Source organism: Artemia sp. Qi Xiang Cuo, chromosome 12, assembly GCF_049724085.1.
Source record: "Artemia sp. Qi Xiang Cuo chromosome 12, ASM4972408v1, whole genome shotgun sequence".
Lineage (NCBI taxonomy): Eukaryota > Metazoa > Arthropoda > Branchiopoda > Anostraca > Artemiidae > Artemia > Artemia sp. Qi Xiang Cuo.
In genome coordinates this window covers 43,782,835-43,801,933 of record NC_142805.1, presented here as the reverse complement: position 1 = coordinate 43,801,933, position 19,099 = coordinate 43,782,835, and the positions used below count along the sequence as shown (strand labels likewise).

At 35.7% G+C, this 19,099-nt stretch overlaps 1 protein-coding gene across 4 annotated transcripts in view; it reads left to right on the top strand.

The window, feature by feature from the left end:
• LOC148946154 (CDK5 and ABL1 enzyme substrate 1) overlaps window positions 1–12,301 on the top strand; it is a 129,367-nt gene extending 117,066 nt beyond the window's left edge. For all 4 annotated transcript variants that reach the window (XM_089098223.1, XM_089098221.1, XM_089098222.1 and 1 more), the window contains exons 9-10: window positions 6,760–6,964; window positions 9,659–12,301. In XM_089098223.1, coding sequence (XP_088954349.1) covers window positions 6,760–6,964; window positions 9,659–9,799 — 346 coding nt within the window. In that variant the 3' untranslated portion in view covers window positions 9,800–12,301. The remainder of the gene's footprint in view (window positions 1–6,759; window positions 6,965–9,658) is intronic.
• The last annotated feature ends 6,798 nt before the right edge of the window (window positions 12,302–19,099 follow it).

Below are 19,099 nucleotides of genomic sequence, written 5' to 3'. Positions count from 1 at the left end.
CTTGAAATGGTTTTAAGCGATACCATGTAGGACTGCAAAAGGCTGGACAGTGTAAGGGTGGCAAGTTCCCTTCTGATTGGTTTTATAATTTTTAATTTGTGACGGAATGAGCCTTTCTCCTTCTTCTTCTTGTTTGGATTAATATGGAGACGATTTTGCGTAATCTTATCAATAATTTCTTATCAGTTATTATAAGAATCTTATCAATAAATCTTATCAATAATTATCGATTTCAGTAATCTCATCGTAATCTTATCAATGTTACAGCTGAGTTTGAGCTCTGCGTCCCGTATTACCAAGCTGAGATCCAACCCACCGCGACACTACAGGTGGTGCGCTTCCCTCCCAACGTTTTTTTGCAATTCATTCTATATGATCATGTCTGGTAATGAAAATAAGTGGGAGACACATATATTTTTTTTCGGGGAGAGGGGCTGAATATGGTTCCTCTGTCTCGTATCTACCGATCTACATAAAATCGAATGTACTTCTTTCTGTCCGTGTTTCTGTGTCTCCTCCATGCATTACTTTATTGTTCATTCGATCGCCAAGAAACTTGTACGTTGTAGTGTACATGGGCGTACTAAAAGGGGAGGCAGAGGGGGGGGGGAGAACTTCAAATTCACTAGATATGGCTGAAAAAGCAGATGGTTGAATAAAGATAGATGACTAAAAAGCATTTGATAAAAGGTAGATGGTTGAAAAAGCTGGAAATAAGCTGCTGGAATGACAGAATAAAAGTCAAACAAGAAAGCAATTATCCATAATGTCTTGGAAAGATTTAGTTCTAATTCAAGAAGATTGATTAATGCTGAATCTTATTGATGATTTATTATTTTTGGTGACTACTTATTAATAAAGATTTCATAGGTATGATAGAACTTGCTGGCAATGTAAGGTTTTGTGAACTGCCAATATAACTTCAGCTCCCCACCCTTCATCAAAGAGTCGGCTGCCCCCCCTCCCTAGAGAAGAAGGTACGTAGGCCCATGGTGGTGTATCTGGAATTATAAAATTTCTTTTTCAATAAATTCTCTGAATTTAATACTCAACAGTTTCATTAATTTGGTATTCTACCTAATACTTTTCAAATACACCTAAATCTAAAAAAGAAATACTATCGTTATTTTACAAGTGGAGACTATTTTCTAGGGGGAATTGCGCGGGGGGGGGTATTAAAATAAATTTGATTTGCATAGATTTTCCGACTCTCAATATGTAATTAAAATAAGTTAATTAGGTAATTTATACAAATGTAGGATAAAGGAAAAAATTGTTCAGTTTGGGATTAACTATACTTTAGAAAGCATGACGGGCGAGAAAATTCGATGCTCGTGCTTATCGATTCAGTGCATTATCGTTTTTTTTTAACGATGCATGGACTCAATTCCCCAATGAATGGGGAATTGTGGGGGGGGGTTCTGGCTATAGTTTCCCGTGGGGGAGGGTTATTTTTCCGTAGAGAGATTTCCGCAGGGTAGGGGGGGTATTTCTGTGAATTTCTTTTCGTTTGAGAACGCATCAAAACGCGACGGGTAAGCTAATGCTTTATATGCTTAATAAGAGAGAGACAAAAATGTAACATAGACAAATTTTAGAGCTCGTTTGAAGCCTGACTGTCATAGTTATTATTAAATTTGGAATGACCATCATGGGGATTGCGAGGTTTTTATCTGAACTAGCCGAGAATTTTATCGGTTGACAAATGCTGCTAAAAAGCCAATATTTGAATCTATTTTCGAAGAATGTTGACAATCGTTTCCTAAATTTTCAAATTTTAGGGACTAGACTATCTTCCATTTGACAGTACACACGCCCCTTATGCTTGATTAAGTTGTTTTTTTCGGAGAAAAGACAAAGTTAAAAAAAGGAAAATGGGGAAATAATGATCAAAGATTTTCAAAGGCTAATTTAAAGCTGCGCGTCCTTGCAATACTTAAGACTTTTCGACAAACGTGACTATTGTTAGTTGGCTCCGCAAATGGAACCAACCGCCAGACATTTATCAGGGAAAGGCTCTTATAGGGGGTAGAAATTCTTTTATTACTTTGACATTTCACAAATATTTGAACTTCCGACCAGTCGAGACCTATCATTGCTTTCTCGAATGATTAGGAGAATATCCGCTCCCCAGGCTGGTCCAAAGGATCTCTAATCTTGCGGAAGATTTAAAAAGGCTGCCTAAAATACCTTTTTACTATTTTAAGCAACCCATAGGAAAAAAACCCACCTGTTAGTGAAATTTAGGGTATACCAACCGAGACTTGAGCCTCTGCCCCTGGCTTTGCCCACGTATTGTATACTAAACTTTGTTATCATACAGCTTTGTGGTAACGAACTGCACGTAAGGAGCAACGTGGCTCAATAGTAATTGAAACTCTAAAAATGGAGTTTTTATATCAATAGATGCATAAAAAGAATCGGCTTATTATGCTGACTCCAAGTATATAAGATTCGCCAAGTTTATTGTTACTCATCAAAAGCTAGGAGCCTGAGAAAATTTGCCTGATTTTTGAAAAAGGAGGGAAACACGCCCTAAAAGTCAGGGAATCATAATGGAAAGCAGATTCAGCGTGTCAGAGAATCCTATTGTAGGAGTTTAAAGCTCATGTATGCAAAAATGCGGAATTTTTTTTTTTTTGCCAGAATAAAGATCACGGATAGCCTAGGTGTTTTTTTTTTTTTTTTTCAGGGGTAATCGTACCGAACCAGTGATCCTATAAGATCAGGAGAGGGCTCATTTGATCGGAAATCAAGATTCTAGTGCCCTTTTTAAGTTACTAAAAATATTGGAGGGCAGCTAGCCCCCTACCATGCCTCTTTTTTCCCAAAGTCGTCCGATACAAATGTTGAGATAGCTATTTGGTTCAGGATAGTCGGAAGATCTAATAACTATATCTTTGAAGATAGCTTGACCCGAACATCCCCAGGGGAAGGACTACAAGCTACGAACTTTGCCAATTATTTGCGAATAGTATTGGTAATTTGGAAGTATACAGATATTTTTCGAGGGAGTATTTTCTGCGGGGGAGGGGTATTTTTTACGACGATAATATTCTGTTGAGAGGAAAGTTTCTGGGAGTGAACTTTCCAGAAGAGATCTTACACTGGGGGAAACTTGCCAGAATTCAAATACAAAGTTTGTTTGTCTTACTTTCTACTTGGCGATTACATTTTATGTGTGGAGATGTCCTGGGGAAATTGTCTGGGGTAAATTTCCACCGGGGATAGAATTCTCTGGGCGATTTTTCAGTGAGAAAGGGGGATTATCCACGAGAGAAATTCTCAGTGATGGGAATTATCGCTGAGAGAGATGTTCCATTAGAGAATCACCGAGAGAAACTCTCCATGGGAAATTTTGCGCAGGAGAATTTTTTCATTTAGGGAGGGCGGGTGGATTTCTGGAAAAAAAAATTCCACATAAGGAAATTTCCGCCATGACCTGAAAAACGATCAGAAATAAAATTAAAAACGAGTGTTTTTTCTAATGAAACTATGCTAAGGACAAATTTTCAGGCAGAATATCCCGGGGGGGGGGGGGCTGGAATTTCTAGCGTAGATACAAATGTCTGGGTGGAAATTTTGCATCAGTAATTGTGGAGGAGTATCAGTGGTTTGTTACATTGTGGAGAGGGGGAAAAGTGCCTAATATATCATTAAGCACTTTTTGCAAAAGCATATATGCTTTTGCAAAGCATATATATCAAATATATGCAAAAGCATATTTTTACGCTAACATTTGTAACTTTTTGTTAACGCTCGGGTAAATATAGAAGATGGTCACGGGAGGGAGGAAGTATAATTTAATCTCTGTCCTTCCTTCAGTTGGATTAAGCCTGAATGTAAGCACTGCTCGGTGATAGGACCCTTCTTATTGCAGATTTTGTTTAGCAACGGCTAATTGTATCAAGTCGAAACTTCCAGGACTTGATTAGAGGGATGTTCAACTGATCAAATGGCAATATGTTAATACTACTGCTTCTACTAGTATTAGTGCTATTACTATTTATACTACTACTAGTACTACTACTACTGCTGTGACTACTATTACAACTATGCCTAAGGATATCAAGGTGAAATTTCAAGGGAATTGTGAGGGGGAAGATGAACTAAATCAAAACACGTCGTCTGTATACAGGTTGTCGAAAGAGCGTATCAGCAATATCTTAAGAACAGTTTGGTGTATGATGTTGACACTAACAAGGCTTGTTGTGGGGGATGTTAATATAAACCAAAAGACAATATTTGCATCCTAATGCTACTGCTTCTACACTACTACTACTACAACTGCCACTATTATTGCTACTTATACTACTACTACTGCTACCAAAGATTAAAACTACTATTACTGCTACTGCTACTACTAACTTGAACATAATTTTCACTTTACTGAAAACAAAACACATTTTAAATGTTTTCACTTTTTTGACTTTAATACATAAAAAATTATCAAGATTTTAAGGAATAAATATCAGTATATGTATATTAAACAGACAATCCACGTTCATTTTTTTTTAGTGAAGTTCAAATTATGTTCTGGTCTTGAGAAGGTATTGGGGTTGTCAGCCCTGCTCATGTTAATTTATGCTTGTTTTAAGTTTGACTCGGTTATTTATTGTAATTTCTGTTCCTTTTGGGTTTCATTTATTTAATTGATGGTGCTTTGTGGTTGTTTTATGCTTGGACGATTATTTTAGTTTGTTTTTCTTCTCATTTTGTTTTAATGGAGCTCTTTGCTTTTTTTGAAAAGCTTATTTTGTGGAATTTTTTTTTTCAAATTAATCAATAGAAACGGCGTGTGATATAAAACGAAAAGAAAAATTAGAAAAAAAGACCATCAAGAATAGTAAGTTAAATTCAGATGGACACAAATTCCACGTCAAGTGACCATAGTGAATAATAAGTCAAAGAAAACACGTTTTCGTCATTTGAAATAGGGGTTTCCTTTCAACTTTCGAACCTATGACTATGGTTTCATAGTTCTTAGTTGAAGGCTCTCTTTGTCCTTATAAGTATTATTCGAAAAGTCGCATTAAACTTGGTTTAAGTAGCATTGATGTTTTATCAGATGCCAAAGATGGGTCAAATTAGAAGAAAATAGCGAGATCTTTTTGGATTAGTTCTCTGTTAGGTGACAACCGGAAATCAGTTTATATGTAAGGATGCCAAAACCTTGATTACTCTTTCAATAATGGGAGGAGTAAAGAAAGTTGGAAAGTCAGAGCTAATTAACTTGCTGGATGATAGTCTGGAATGAAGATCTCTCGGATGTAAAATAGTACTAGTCTCTTTCCAAGACAAAATTTGCCTTGAGTCATTTCTATAATCAATATTGTTGATAGACATCAGCTGGTGGGTTCTTTCCTCTCTCTGTCTCCCTCTCTCTCTCTCCCTCACACTCTCTCTATTTCTCTTTCTCTCTCTTAATGCTTGGAAACTGAAATAGTAAAAGAATAAAATATTGAAATAATTGCATATCAACCAAGGAGGATTGGATATATTTACTATGCCTCGTGTTTTGCTTACGAAGTTGCAGTAAATTTTTACGAATATGATTACTGTAAATTATCGGTTGGATGGGTAAGGCCATTTTTTTCTGGTCAATTAAAAATCTGTGTCACTTATGGTCTTCTCTAGGGTTCTCCCCATCCGGTTGAGATCCACATCTTTAACTAATTTGGATTATTTATTGGTTTTTGACCGCACAATTTGTGAGTGGGATTTCAATAAATGTGTATTTGTGTTGCCGGAGCAAGACTTTGGTTTTGTCCTATTTTCGTTTTCTTCTGCCGCCGATTTTGTCTAATGCGAAAAATAGGTAAGTGCCTGTCGCCAAGATAGGTGGTCATTGCTTGTCATTGAGCCAGAGCCAACAGTGTGTGAGCTGAAACAGAGTTTTATAGTCTATCACTTAGGTTTTTGGCCTCTAATACCTCCCCCCCCACACACACACACCAAATTATCAACCTTTTAGTAAAAAGATTGGCATGCTCGACCTTGTGTAAAACCTAAATCATGCAAGAATTTCGGTTATTATTATTAAGAAGCATAAAGCAGGCCTTTGGTGCCTCAAATATCCCCCATGGCTCCTCCCAATCGTTTTCACCACCAGCTGTTAGCACAACGTTAGGCAAGTTGCACCTTGCATGGGCGGGATCATAAAACAAATTTTAATCTGCACGACTGCAAAACCAAAGTGACCCCCCCCCCTCCAAAAATACGACCCTCAACCTCTCCATCAGCTTTTTAGTATCAAAGTGGGCATACCGCACCTTTTTAAATAGCAGAATCATATTACGGCTTTAAAGTCGGTAAAATTAAAAATGAAAAGTAGGGCTGTGGATGCTCCAACATTCCCTCTCACTGCCAATTGTGTTAGCAAAAAGGTAGACATCTCGGCCATTGTTGAAGCATAATCGCACAAGGATTTTCAATCTATATAATTGTAGAACCAATGTGGGATATCCCACCTCAACGTTCTTTCCGTTCGTACCTCTAACTTTTAGGAGGGAAGCCTATGCACTGCTAACAAATGTCTTTTGTATTGCCACACAACGGGAAGATGCATTAGGGCTTCGTAATTTTGAACTCTGTGTCCAAAAACTGATGATTGTATAAATGACACAGAGCCTGAAAGTGACAACATATCCGAAATGATACTGCTTATCTGAAATGATCAATTGTGTGTATGAGTGCTAGTTGCCTAAGATTTTTTTTTTTACCTGAAATTGTATGTCAATTTTGGTTCATTTCTTCTAGTATAAAGCGAGAAGTGAGAAAAATTGCGAAGCAAGAAAGAGGCATTAACTTGCTAACAATAGCTCAAGCGTATGTGTATTTCGAGAAGATGGTACTCCAAGGAAAAATTCACAAGTTAAACAGGAAATTGTGCGCTGGTGCTTGCCTACTGCTGTCTGCGAAGTTAAATGATGCCAAAGGAGAAACACTCAGCATATTAATAGAAGTAAGTAAAGTTGCTAAATATGCATATATGCAGGGGTGTAGGATCGTTGGATTCCTTTCCCTAAGAAGGGCTGTAGGACCTTTCCATTTCTCGAAGATATATTCTCTATTTGGACCCTTTATCTCTCACCTCAGGATCTCGAATGAGTTTGTATGATTTGTTTTTATTGAAAGTTTTTCTTTAGAAAAAAACAAAACAATGTAAATGCGCAACAGCTTTGAAGAAAGCGTGTTGAAGTTGCCCCCTCCCCTACCTCAACTAAAGGCTGCCCTCAAAGGAAACTTTCTATCTACATAAGGTCGCCAAGACAGCTATTCGCAAAGAGCAGTTGTTTTTACTAAAATTTAAGGTTAGAACAGAAGTTCATAAAACGTTTAATTATGACAGATTTTTTTCTAGTTTATCCTTATATGGTAGTTATCCTTAGCAGATTTCATTGTAACCCTCGAAAGTGCCTTCTTTTAATTTTTTTAGGCTGGCTTATCTTTTATTATGAGCCTCTCTCCTATGTTTGTTTTTTGGGGACTCCAGATTGACGTCTTATTATGTTCAGAGTAATTGATTCTAACATTTCCTTTGAAATAAGGGAACTATTGTCCGAATTAAGGAGACGCAAAAAGTCATTGCCGGACCTCGTTTCTGTGGGCAAGGCTGTATCTAGGGGTGGAGGGGGGTACCGGTTTGACCCCATCTCCCCTACTGAAATTTTTGTCCGACTCGTAAAAACGTAACCATCCATATAAATAAATTTTATATGCGTTTTTTAAGGTTCTTTTTTGTAGCCCACCCCCCCCCCCCAGATAAAAAATCCTGGATACGCCCTTATCAGTCACTTTGTAAGACGAGTAATTGCATTTATTAATTTATTCAATGAAACGCTAAACTTTGTCCCAACCTTGCTCGGTGACGATCATAAGAAACTAGAAAGCAACTACTTGTTCTTTCCATTCTTTCTTAAGGATTATATTTTTTTTTCTGGTTTGCCTTTAATTGTATTTTTTTCTTGAGTATGGCCGAATATTGCATAAAAAAACATACTTGTGTTAAAATGGAATACTTAGCTTATGCTGATTCCATATCATCAATAGTTTCATCGGTTAAGTATTGAAGTAACTCGTTTTTTGGAAGCAATGATAGCCCATTTTAGTTGACATTCTTTTTTTTTCGGTGTATGCATGAGCTAGGTTTATATTTCACTTTAAACCAGATATTTCAGTAGTTTTCAGCAGTACTAAAATTTTTTTATATTGCAAAAGTGTCTCAACCTCTCAAACCTTGACCTCTCAACCTCTCAAACAATCCCTCAACCTCTCCGTCTCTAGGCAGGGGGTTACAATTTTTTATATTTCACTGTTGCCTGGAATTGAAGCTAATCATGTCTACTCAATATGTGTTTTTAATTACCGACCAGTTAATAACTGTCATTTACAATTTCGGGAAATGGATTTCGAATGCATAAAAGATTTATGTACTGAATACGGATTCTCTTGACGCAAATTTAAAATTACTGGAAATGCCAAAAATTTGTAAAAAAGGGACAATAATAGTCAGCCACAAATAAAGATAACTCTATTTATGATTTGAAAACTTTGTTTTTGTGTCTGCCTTTAGTATTTTATTTAACTTCATCAGTTTAGATAAGATAAAAGTATAACGATCAATCTTGTAATCAATTAATTAAAAAAAAAATTTAAGGTAGTAAAGAGTGAAGTTGAAACTTAAAACGACCAAAAATTATTCATTGACCGATTACGCAAAATATATCTGCAAAGCTAGCTCGAATAGACGTAACTCGTAATATTTGCAATAATTGTGGATTATTAAAAACTAGTGTCTTGCTGAAAACATGAAACAAAGCCCCAAAAACAGTATGTTCTCTTACAAGCCGAAAATTCTGACTAGCCTGCACTAAACAAAGACTAATTTAAAGTCTCTCATTGGTCTTTCAGCGATCGTGATACCCTTAACTTTTAGTTTACAGTTAAAATTTTCTGCAAAATTCAAGGAAGCTCAGTTTAAAGGACCCTAAGTTATGCTCCCCCTCCCCATTTTTAAGGTGAACGTGTTACACCTTGCTCCAACTTGAGCCATACCAGGGTTTTCAGTTTGTGTGATTGAAGGCCCCGAAGTAGTATCGTTGGACTCATGCTCCCTAAAGTAGTATGCTTAGACTCCCCCCCTCCTGACAATTTTTTAAAGAAATAGATTGAAATGTTACACCTTGTTCAACGTCAGAGTTTTAGCAGGGTTTTCAATCTTTATAACTGAAGGGTCCAAAGCTAGACCCTTGGGACCGATCCGCCTTGAGTTCTTCCCATCCTCAATTTTTTTTTGCCGTTAAAACTGATTCAAAACAGAAAGTGTTTCTTGACTTATAGATTACAATTCTGATGCTCATTTTAACAACAGGCCACAGTTGGTCAGGTAAAACTAAACGCTAATTTTTGAAGAGTGTTTGGTTTATACTTCCAATATAAATCAGATAGGCATACAACTACAGAACAATACTAAAAAAATTAAGAAGCATTATCAATTGTTAACTAAAGAGAAAATTAGGTTTTTCTGATAAAAGGTTTTTTCTTCTCATTAACTTGTCTTATACTTGTTAATATTCTATATTGATGTTTTTTTCGCCTGCTTTTGGAAAGTTTCCCTTGAATAGTTTTAACCAATTTGATTATTTTAATATTTCAGAGGATTGAAACAGTTTTTCGTTTAAACCGAAAAGAGTTGATTGCCTGCGAGTTTGCCGTCCTTGTTGCTCTCGACTTTGGACTACACGTTCCAACCTCAGAAGTCTATCCGCATTATCAACGCCTACTTTACGAGGCTTAAGACCTTTATCCCATATTAAATCCTTGAGGTCTAATATAGTAACTTTCTTTTTTTTAAATCTGACTTTGGTTGTCATTGTTAATTTTTCTTTATAGCAGTGTTTATAAAAATGTAAAATAATTGCCTTGTGATAATGGATACAAGTAGGCTAATTTTTTTTAAAGTTCAAATTCGTGTGTTGATTCGTATATCTGGGCAATTGCTGAAGGAACCTAAATTTTCCGAACTCTCAGCATTTAATCCACTTGGCTCTGTCTAATAGTTTTACCTAGTTACCACAGAAACATCTCAGCAATTGCTGAATCGATCGAAAAATACTCCAATTCCTTATATAGCAACGCCAGGTCTAATCCACCTGGCTCTATATATTAGTCTTGCCCAATTACCACTTATAAATGACAATAAGAGACTCAATTCTAAGTTGCTGATCTTCGTCGCAATCTTTGTAGGCTAATCTCTATTGGCTTTCTAAACCCTAAAAAAAAAAAAAAAAAAGCTTTTTGGCTCAACCCCGAAAAAGTACCTTTTTATATTTTTTTTTTCTCCCCTCCGCTCTTTCTCCGCCGAAGCTAAGACATAAAATCTGTCAGACATCCCAAAGAATATTTCCTATTACAGTTTTTCCGCTGCTATCCCCCACGAAAAAGCTGTTTGGTGTAGCCCTAGAAATGTGTAGTAATTTAATCTTTCCCGGTGTATCGTAAAAAATATATCTCGTTTCGTTTTCCATATGTTTCTCAGTCTCTTTAAATGCATGATTAAGAATATTTTAAACATATATTAAGGAAAATACTTTTGATATTTAACATGAATTTGAATACTGGTACTTACCACATAGCACTATGTCTTGAGAAGCTAGAAATTTTTAGTTTTTACTTATTTCATTTCATGTCAATTCCTTGTATACTGTTGAATATATAGGAGCAGATTCAAAGTAGGTCCAAAGAGTCAAAAGTAGACTAGACCAAATTACTTTTTACATTCTAAAAGTATTTAGAGTTAAAGTCTTTGATTTATTCTTAAGTTTAGGGGGAGGGGGGGGGGTCAAAACGGTCAGGGGTAAAACAAAACAACCCCCTAAGGTCAGGAGTAAAACAAAACAAAAAAATCGTTAAAGAAATATCTTAACTTAACGCTAAATGATTAGAAACCAAATTGACTAAGCTAATTATAAAGAACATTCTGAAAGCTTAAGCACAAAGTATTGCTCTCACGCCTAAATCTCGTATCTGACATTTGAATAATTATGGGTTAATCGTCAAAACGCTGTCTAAGCTCTGCTCGAAGAGAGAATCCGCAGGACAGGGTAGATTAGGATGATCAAAGTGTGAATCAACATAAATTTCTTTGCTGATCCTCCCTTAGAAAACAGCTTAGTAGACGGTTTTGAGCAATTATTTCAAAAATGTGAACCTGTCACATACGACCGTTGCGCATGACAGTAACGTTAGGTGTGACAGTGACCAAAAATTTGTGGCATTTTTCTATCAGGTGATTCATTCAACAAGGTCAACGTTAGAATTGAATGTGTTCTACTTTATGTTTTATTGACAAAGTACTACTCTCACGCCTAAATCTCGTATCTGGCGTTGTCATAATTATGGGACAACGTCACAACCGTTTTTTAGCTCTACGAGAAAATCAGCAGGACATGATAGATAAGATAATCAAAAGTGTGAATGAACGTAAATTTCTCTGCTAATCCTCCATTACAAAACAACTTAGTAGACGGTTTTGGGCATTTATTTTAGAAGTGTAACTATGTTAGATACGACCGTTGCGCATGAGAGTAAAGATAGGTGTGACAGTGACCAAAAAAATTATGACATTTTTTTTTCTATCAGGCGATTCATTCATCAAGGTCAAAATTAAAATTGAATTTGTTCTACTTTATGTTTCATTGACATTATTAGGCGATTTTATAAAACGGTCCAATAAAAACACATGAAAAAAAAAAATATAAACAGTACATGGAAGTTGACAGTTAAAAGCCACTGTGACTTTTAACTGTGACTATCAGGCTTATGAAAATAGTTGAGTACTTCAGCCTCCTGGATTTTTAAACTAATACACAAGACAGTGTTGGAGATTTAATCGTGTGTTTGTGTTTTTATTTCCTTTTTTGTTTTTGTTTTTTCGTAAGTAGTTATCACACTATCATTCTTATTGGCATCCATCCTTTATCCTTTACACAAGAGCTGGATTTCGTTCAATAGCTATCAAACGCCTTGTGATATTAGCTACTAAACTGGGGATGCTTCAGATTTGAAATCACACTTTACAAATCATGTATGTTTTTGATTTTAGTTTGCAGATGGTGTCAATCAGATTGATAGTGTGTGTTTATGCGCACGTGTTTATCGGTCTAGGACTAAGTGCGTATTTGTTTTTCCTTTGAAATATTATTACTTAATTTTTTTTTTTTAGTTTTCTATAGACGGACTATAAAAATTATGTATAGTAGTATTATGTATAAGCGGTATTTTTAAATAAATGATGCCTCGGATCTTCTGCCACCCTTTGAGTTTTAGTAGCAACAGAAAAGAAATATTGAAATTTACTTACCTTACTCTTGATGGGAACTAGGTGCTGCTCTGCCTCTCCCTGCATCAATAATCTCACCAGCAGAAGTATTCCATGAGGCATGGTCATGTGCAACGGCTTCGACAAGGCACAGCCAATCACTGTCCAAGAGCCAACCTAAGAGACGGATGCCTCCAAGCGGCTCTACGTCCTTTCTCATCACTGACCACCAATCTTTCTTCTGGCCTCCAGGCCAGACGCTTCTAATTTTGAGTGTTTGTTCTTTAATAGTAGACATTGGTGGTCTTCTAGAGATGCATAGGTGGTCTTTGCGCCTTTGACAATGACCCAACCAAACGAACCGTCGTTTCTTTACAATTTCATATTTTAATAAGTTGTACGTGAGGTATATGATTTATTTGTTTGTGTATAAAGCCTAAAGTAAAAGGGCCTATCTCTCACCTCGAAGAATACTGAAGCAAAGTCGAAAATCTGGTCGTTTATGAATTTCTGTAGAATAAACAAATATTTAAAATAGTAAAATGTAACAAGAAAAATGAAAAACAAAATAATGATCACACATAGATATAACGGTAAAAATGTATAAGCTAATCTACAGATGCGTTCGAGAAAACAATTATTATTAATGGTCATTAATATTCGTTATTATCTTCATTATAATATTGGGGATAATAACAAACTTTGTCTCTTATATGCTCCTAGTAATTAAGAGGGCGTAACATCTTAGCTTTCCATCGCTTATTATACTAATAATGGATTAAAATTCATTACTATTCTATATATTGAAAAATATATTGAGGGATAATTGATAATCGGATTCTAGAACACAGCCTACCAATTAATTATTGTTAAATAAATAATTTATTATCAATTTCACTATTAATTTAACATAGCTTACTATAATAATAATAATTAATTAATAAAGAAATATTGAATTGTTAGAAGCGTCCACTATCAAATGCCCAGATATAATTTTTACAGCTCTTTTTTCCATCTCAAGTCTGTTGAATCTTCAACAAACTTGAATTAAAACAAGGGATGGGCATCTGAAACTGCTGTCTATGAACCAACATTGAAAAGATCCAGGTTTTATATCTTTCTTTTGTTTTAAATAGAGAAACTTTAAAAGAAGCAGGATTCAAGACCTGTAATAGCTCTCGGCGGTCATGCTGCTGAGCAGTTCAATTTAGCCTAATTTGAATAAACTTCATTAATTTAATTATGGTTTCGCATTAATTTAAATTACATTTACTGATGAAAAAAATTATTGGCTTTGTAATTTATGCAATATATTATTGAAAATATGTTTCAAATAAACTGGCTCTTGATATTTCCCTATATTTGCAGAATTAAAAAAAAACAAAAAAACTGATGCTTTACTGAAAACACGAAACCACCCAACAAAACAGAATAAAGAGAAGAACATCCTTAAGTAGCCTACAGAAAAAAAGAATAATTTATATAGCTCTCAATATTCTTACCGGCGATGAAATCAATAAATTTTACTATGCAATTTTTATTCTCTAGAAAACTCAAGTTAGCCTAGTTTTCTGCAAATTTTCAAAATTTTGCATATATTCGAAAAATTTTTTCCGAAATTTTTGCATAAACTACGCATCAGTAATTTTTGTTTGTTCTATTTTAACTTCGCTCCTTACTTTCATCATATTTTTTTCCTAATTCGCAAGGACATTAAAAACCATCAAAATTATCATGGTACGCTTTAGCATTTCAAATCCAGAAATGGCACAAAAAAGTGCCATATGGCACTTTTTGACGGCATTAGGGAGACGAATCCACAAAAAACACGTTGATATGATCTTACTAGAGCTTTGAATCGAGCCATTAAGCATATGTATGTGATGTTTCAGTAGCCTGATATTTCTGAATGCAACCAGGCAATGTATAAGACTTGTTGAGGGGTGGGGTATAGGGAGTGGGGATTTTAATCCTTAGATTCAGGGTGTACGACCAGGGTTTCTGATGGTGCCTAGTTCTGATTCCCAGCCTTACCTCTCAATAAGTGGTACCCAAAGTGCCATTTTATGTTCCATATGGCACCTGCTATTTATAAAAAAATAGCTTTCAATCGGACCCTTAAACAGCACTCTATGATGTTCCAGTGGCCACTAGCGGCAGAGAAAAAAAAGGTCACGTCAATGCTTTCTCTTGCAAAAAAATGGATTTTCCTTAAGGCATGGGGCTGCAATTTTCGCTTTCACGGTTATTGAACATGGCAATTCCAAGCCTTTCATTTCGATCCGATGCCATTTTCGAGGGGCCTCAGGCTCTTTTTCAAATTCCTTTACATTTGTTTTCGTAATAACATTCTTGTGTTAAGATTAATCGAATAATAGTTACCTTTTCCGAATCAACCATTAATGACGTTCTTTCTCACTAGACAATTTATTTTGAAAATGTGATTTTAAACTTTTGGTTACTATATGCCTTGTTTTGCTCTTTACTAGGTTGTAGTTACCACTGCAACTATGAGAAGTATATAAAGGAACTATGGGATTTTTTTGCGGATATTTTATTCATTAACGATCGTGAGAAAACGATTTGGTACTATCTTTTGAAGGAACTCGCAAGTTAATTATCCATTGCTTCACTATCATTCAAAAGTCTCAGCCCCTTACTTCAATTCATATAAGTTCAAAGTAAAGTAACTACCTCTTGTCTTTGAAAATTATCTAAAGCGTATGAACCTTCTCTATCTGTTATTAATTTTATTATAGCTGCATTATTCGACCAACGACTTCAATCTTTACCATTTGTGGAACCCTTTCCTTTCCATTCCACCCTTTCCTTTCCATTTCGCCAACATTCTTTATCCAGAAACCCCTTGCTGGTTGTAACAACACAATTGACGGTCAACAGTATTCCTCCAGAACCAATTGATAATCAACTTCGTTGATCAGCAATATCGTGAGAAACCTTTCGATGAGGTAACAGATTAATGAATATAGATAGACCTCTCTTTCCGTAAAAAATAGTGTGTACAAAACAAAGATTGACTGTCAACCTTGCTGATGCAATGATTCGAATATTTGAATGGCTTCGGTAAATCTTATGCTGGCTTATCGTGTTTAATAACCGATCAATAATAAGACTGCATATTATCCGATCATAAGACGTGCCTTGGGTAATTTCTTTTCTAATTTTTTTTTTAATTAAAATTATCTAAAAACGATTCTTTATTCTGTTAATTTACCAACCATATTTTGTTCGCTTCCTGCAAACGTGTCCGACATATAAGGTCTTTTCGTCGACATTGAACCTCCTTTAATTCAACATGGAGTTCAAACTCAAAAGAAAGATGTGAAAATCCTTAGGATTCGAGGAGCAATGTCCTGAGCATCCCTGACTGTCGGACATTTTTTTTTCTAAGTGAAGTTTCTAGAGACCTCTAGTACGAATTACTCAATGAGTTTCGTTGAAAAACTGTATTTGTTTAATTGCTAATCAAAAGAGACCGGAAATATTTGTCAAAATATTTGGATTTTTGTTCTTTTTCTGGATTGACCTTGGGTCCATTTGCTTTTTTATTTACTTCTAATTTGGAACACAATTAGACCTAAGATTAGGCGTCGCCTTTACTTAAATTTCAAAGATGAAAACGATCGATAAATATGACTTGTATATGACCAAAACAGTTGGTTATATAAATTTGTCCCAAGAGCTGCTTTGTCAAGCAATGGACACGACGTATCAGAGAGCCACCTAATGGACGAGAATCGGGGTTGGACTCTTGGACTTCAGTTTTACTTTTTCTGATACCAGAAGGATTTGTGGTATTCAATACTAAAGCGTTTTATGAATAACCGAACATCTGTTGGTGTCAGAGCAGACAAAAGTTATCTTAAAGCACCCTAACGAGAAAAATCTAATGTTAGAATATTTAGTATCTCCGTGACGTGTAGCTCCAGTAGACAGTGATTAGGAGCTTTGTAGTAAACATGGCGCACGTTTGAAGACTGTGCTATAAAATATACTCCAACATTTTAACGTTCCACGTTCGTTTTAGAAATTCAGCAAGAAAGTTAGGAACGGTCGTCCGTCGGATGTTTAGCGACTAATTGCAGGGGCCTATTTATTTCACAGTAATTGGGGGAAACGGGTAGCCATTGGAACGAGACTATTTTTGTTACGTCTTTGTCCCCTTCCCACCCCTTAGGAAATATCAAGGTTGGCTTTCCCCCTGGAAAAAATACTCGTGAGGACAGCCTTAAAACCTTAGGAAAACTGAAAAGAATCAGGCAGCAATATAGATTATTATTGACATTGTTGTTGCATACGACTTAACATTAAACATTGATACCACAAACAGAATACCTAGTAATAATCAAATTTTTCTTGGAGTATGGACGTTACTTTATGAATTGGTAAGTCTGAATATTTGGTAAGTGTCTATAACTCTCAGTCAATCACTAATCTGGAAAGAATAACATGCTATACAACAGGTAACGAAAGCAATGTTTTTCAGGAATACTTTTACAATCACTTTCAAAAGGTTGTGTTCACAGTAGATGCTCACAAGAAAGTATACCTTTTATCTTATTATCTTTTGTTTGAAGAGTAGCGAGTGTTTCTCATCATAGAGATTTCACAAAGGCAGTAGGTTTCATCAAAAGGTGACGAATTTCATACCGGGTTTGATAAGTATCCTTGTTCTGTCCCACGGCTGGTGATGGAGTTGAAAATTTCATGAAAAGATTTGGAGGGGAATGGTAAACAGGTTTAGAATTTTGTGTTTTGGGGGAGGGGGAGGGAATATTTTTTTCTCAGGTACTCAGAAAGGAGTGTACACTACTGGTTTTATGTCTTTTATTGTGTCTATCGTCTGACAATCTCTCTGGCTCTATAAACGTGCTTACTAATAAATAAATGAGTAGATTTGTCGTCAGAGCAGCTTAGTTAAAACAACCGTGTGTTTTATAGTCAAATTCTATCAGATGCAACGCTGTAGCGTTGCCTATAGTAAAGAAACATAAGGCTCCAATATATTATTATTTATTTTCTTTCCCCAGAGGCACTTCACATGGAAGGGTGGTCGTATAAACTTTGGAGAAATTTATTCATTAAAAATCAGAAGTTCCAGTTCCCTTTTTAAGAGTTAGAAGTGATAAGAAGGCAACAGTCCCCCCCACACGTCATTTTATCCCAAATACATTCGATCAAAATTTTGAAATGGCCGTTTTGGGAAGGCGTCATAACATAAAACCGTCAGGACCACTAACGTCAGGACATCGACAAAATCCGTCATAACATCGACAAAAAAATCCGTCAGGACATCGACAAATTTTAAAACTTTTGTTTTTTGGGGTTTAGGGGGGGGAGGTACCTAGGTTAGGTTAGATTACGTATTTAATATATGATATGTTTTTACCCCCACCCCTCTGATGTGCAAATATATAGCCGAAATTTGTTTCTAAACTTTTGTATACTTATTACTATTATATAACCTTACAAAGAACCTATACAAAGAGATATGATAAGAGTGAAGTTACACTCTATTGTAGAAAATGCGACCCTGACATTGCAGCACATCAGCATCAGTATACTGTGAATTCAGATAATCTACCTGCATTAGTTGTTATCGACAAATACCTATACCTAGTAGAAGATGAAATCTAAGGAGTAGAAAAGTCGTTTTTATCATATATATACAATATTTTTATTAATAAACAATTTCACATACATTTTTAGAACATTTTATTCGTAGGGCACTAAAATCAATATTAAACACGTTTGTAAGTATATTTTCCACTAGAAAGTCGTTCAATCGAGGTAAGTCAACGTAGATGTCGAGAAACTGTTCGTATATATAGACACGACATCTAAACATTAAGTAGACTAGTGCATGAAAGCCCGATATCTTAGTCATTCTATATTGTACTTTTCTTTGATTTTGAATGATAGTTTTCCCACTGCTCTCAATAATTTTACTGATGTACGGAGTGTAGAATTTCCACGATAAACCAAGAGGATCAAAAACTTCAATATTCTTCGCTGTTTGAAAAATGTATAGCCAATGACCAGTCCTCAATGTCGATGGACTGCTATTAACAATGATTAGGGTATTGTTAACACTTGGATTTTTTTTCAATGAAGTCCGATGGTATGCAATAGGACTTGTACTGGGACATGTATGGATCCATACTAAATATGTTGATTATTTGGTTTGTGTTTATGGTGCTAGGTCTAGTAGAAGACTGGCATCGGGTGTGATTTCCCAATAGGTTTCAAATTGACTAAATGATATTAGCGTGATACTCTCAGTCAAAGCATCGGCAAATGTGCACTCTAAACGTACATTCCCTGTTCATACTATGCTCATATCCTGGGTCCCCGACAAGTCCAAAACAATTACACCATGATTTTTTGATCGGTTATTAGACATTGAATCGGTTATTCCATTTTCAAATAGTTGGGAGTCATGATCTAGGGATTGCATGGTCAACTTGTACAGAGTTCTATAGGATGTTTTGTCAAATGATAGAGTGTACAGTGGAATACCATTTACTTTACACACAAGGCTAGATAGACCGAAAAAAATTAAAATCATGGGGGGATTCAGTCCAGAATCCAACGGCACTGCCACTCTTCACAAAGGCCAAAGCGATTTTTGATGGGATTTCTCCATTGATAATGATGAATCGGTATAGCTACGAGAGCCGGTGGCAAGGTGACGTTGATTGGTGATTGTATGGGGGACAAGAAGTTTAATGTTGTTGCCATTGGATCTTAGCTTTT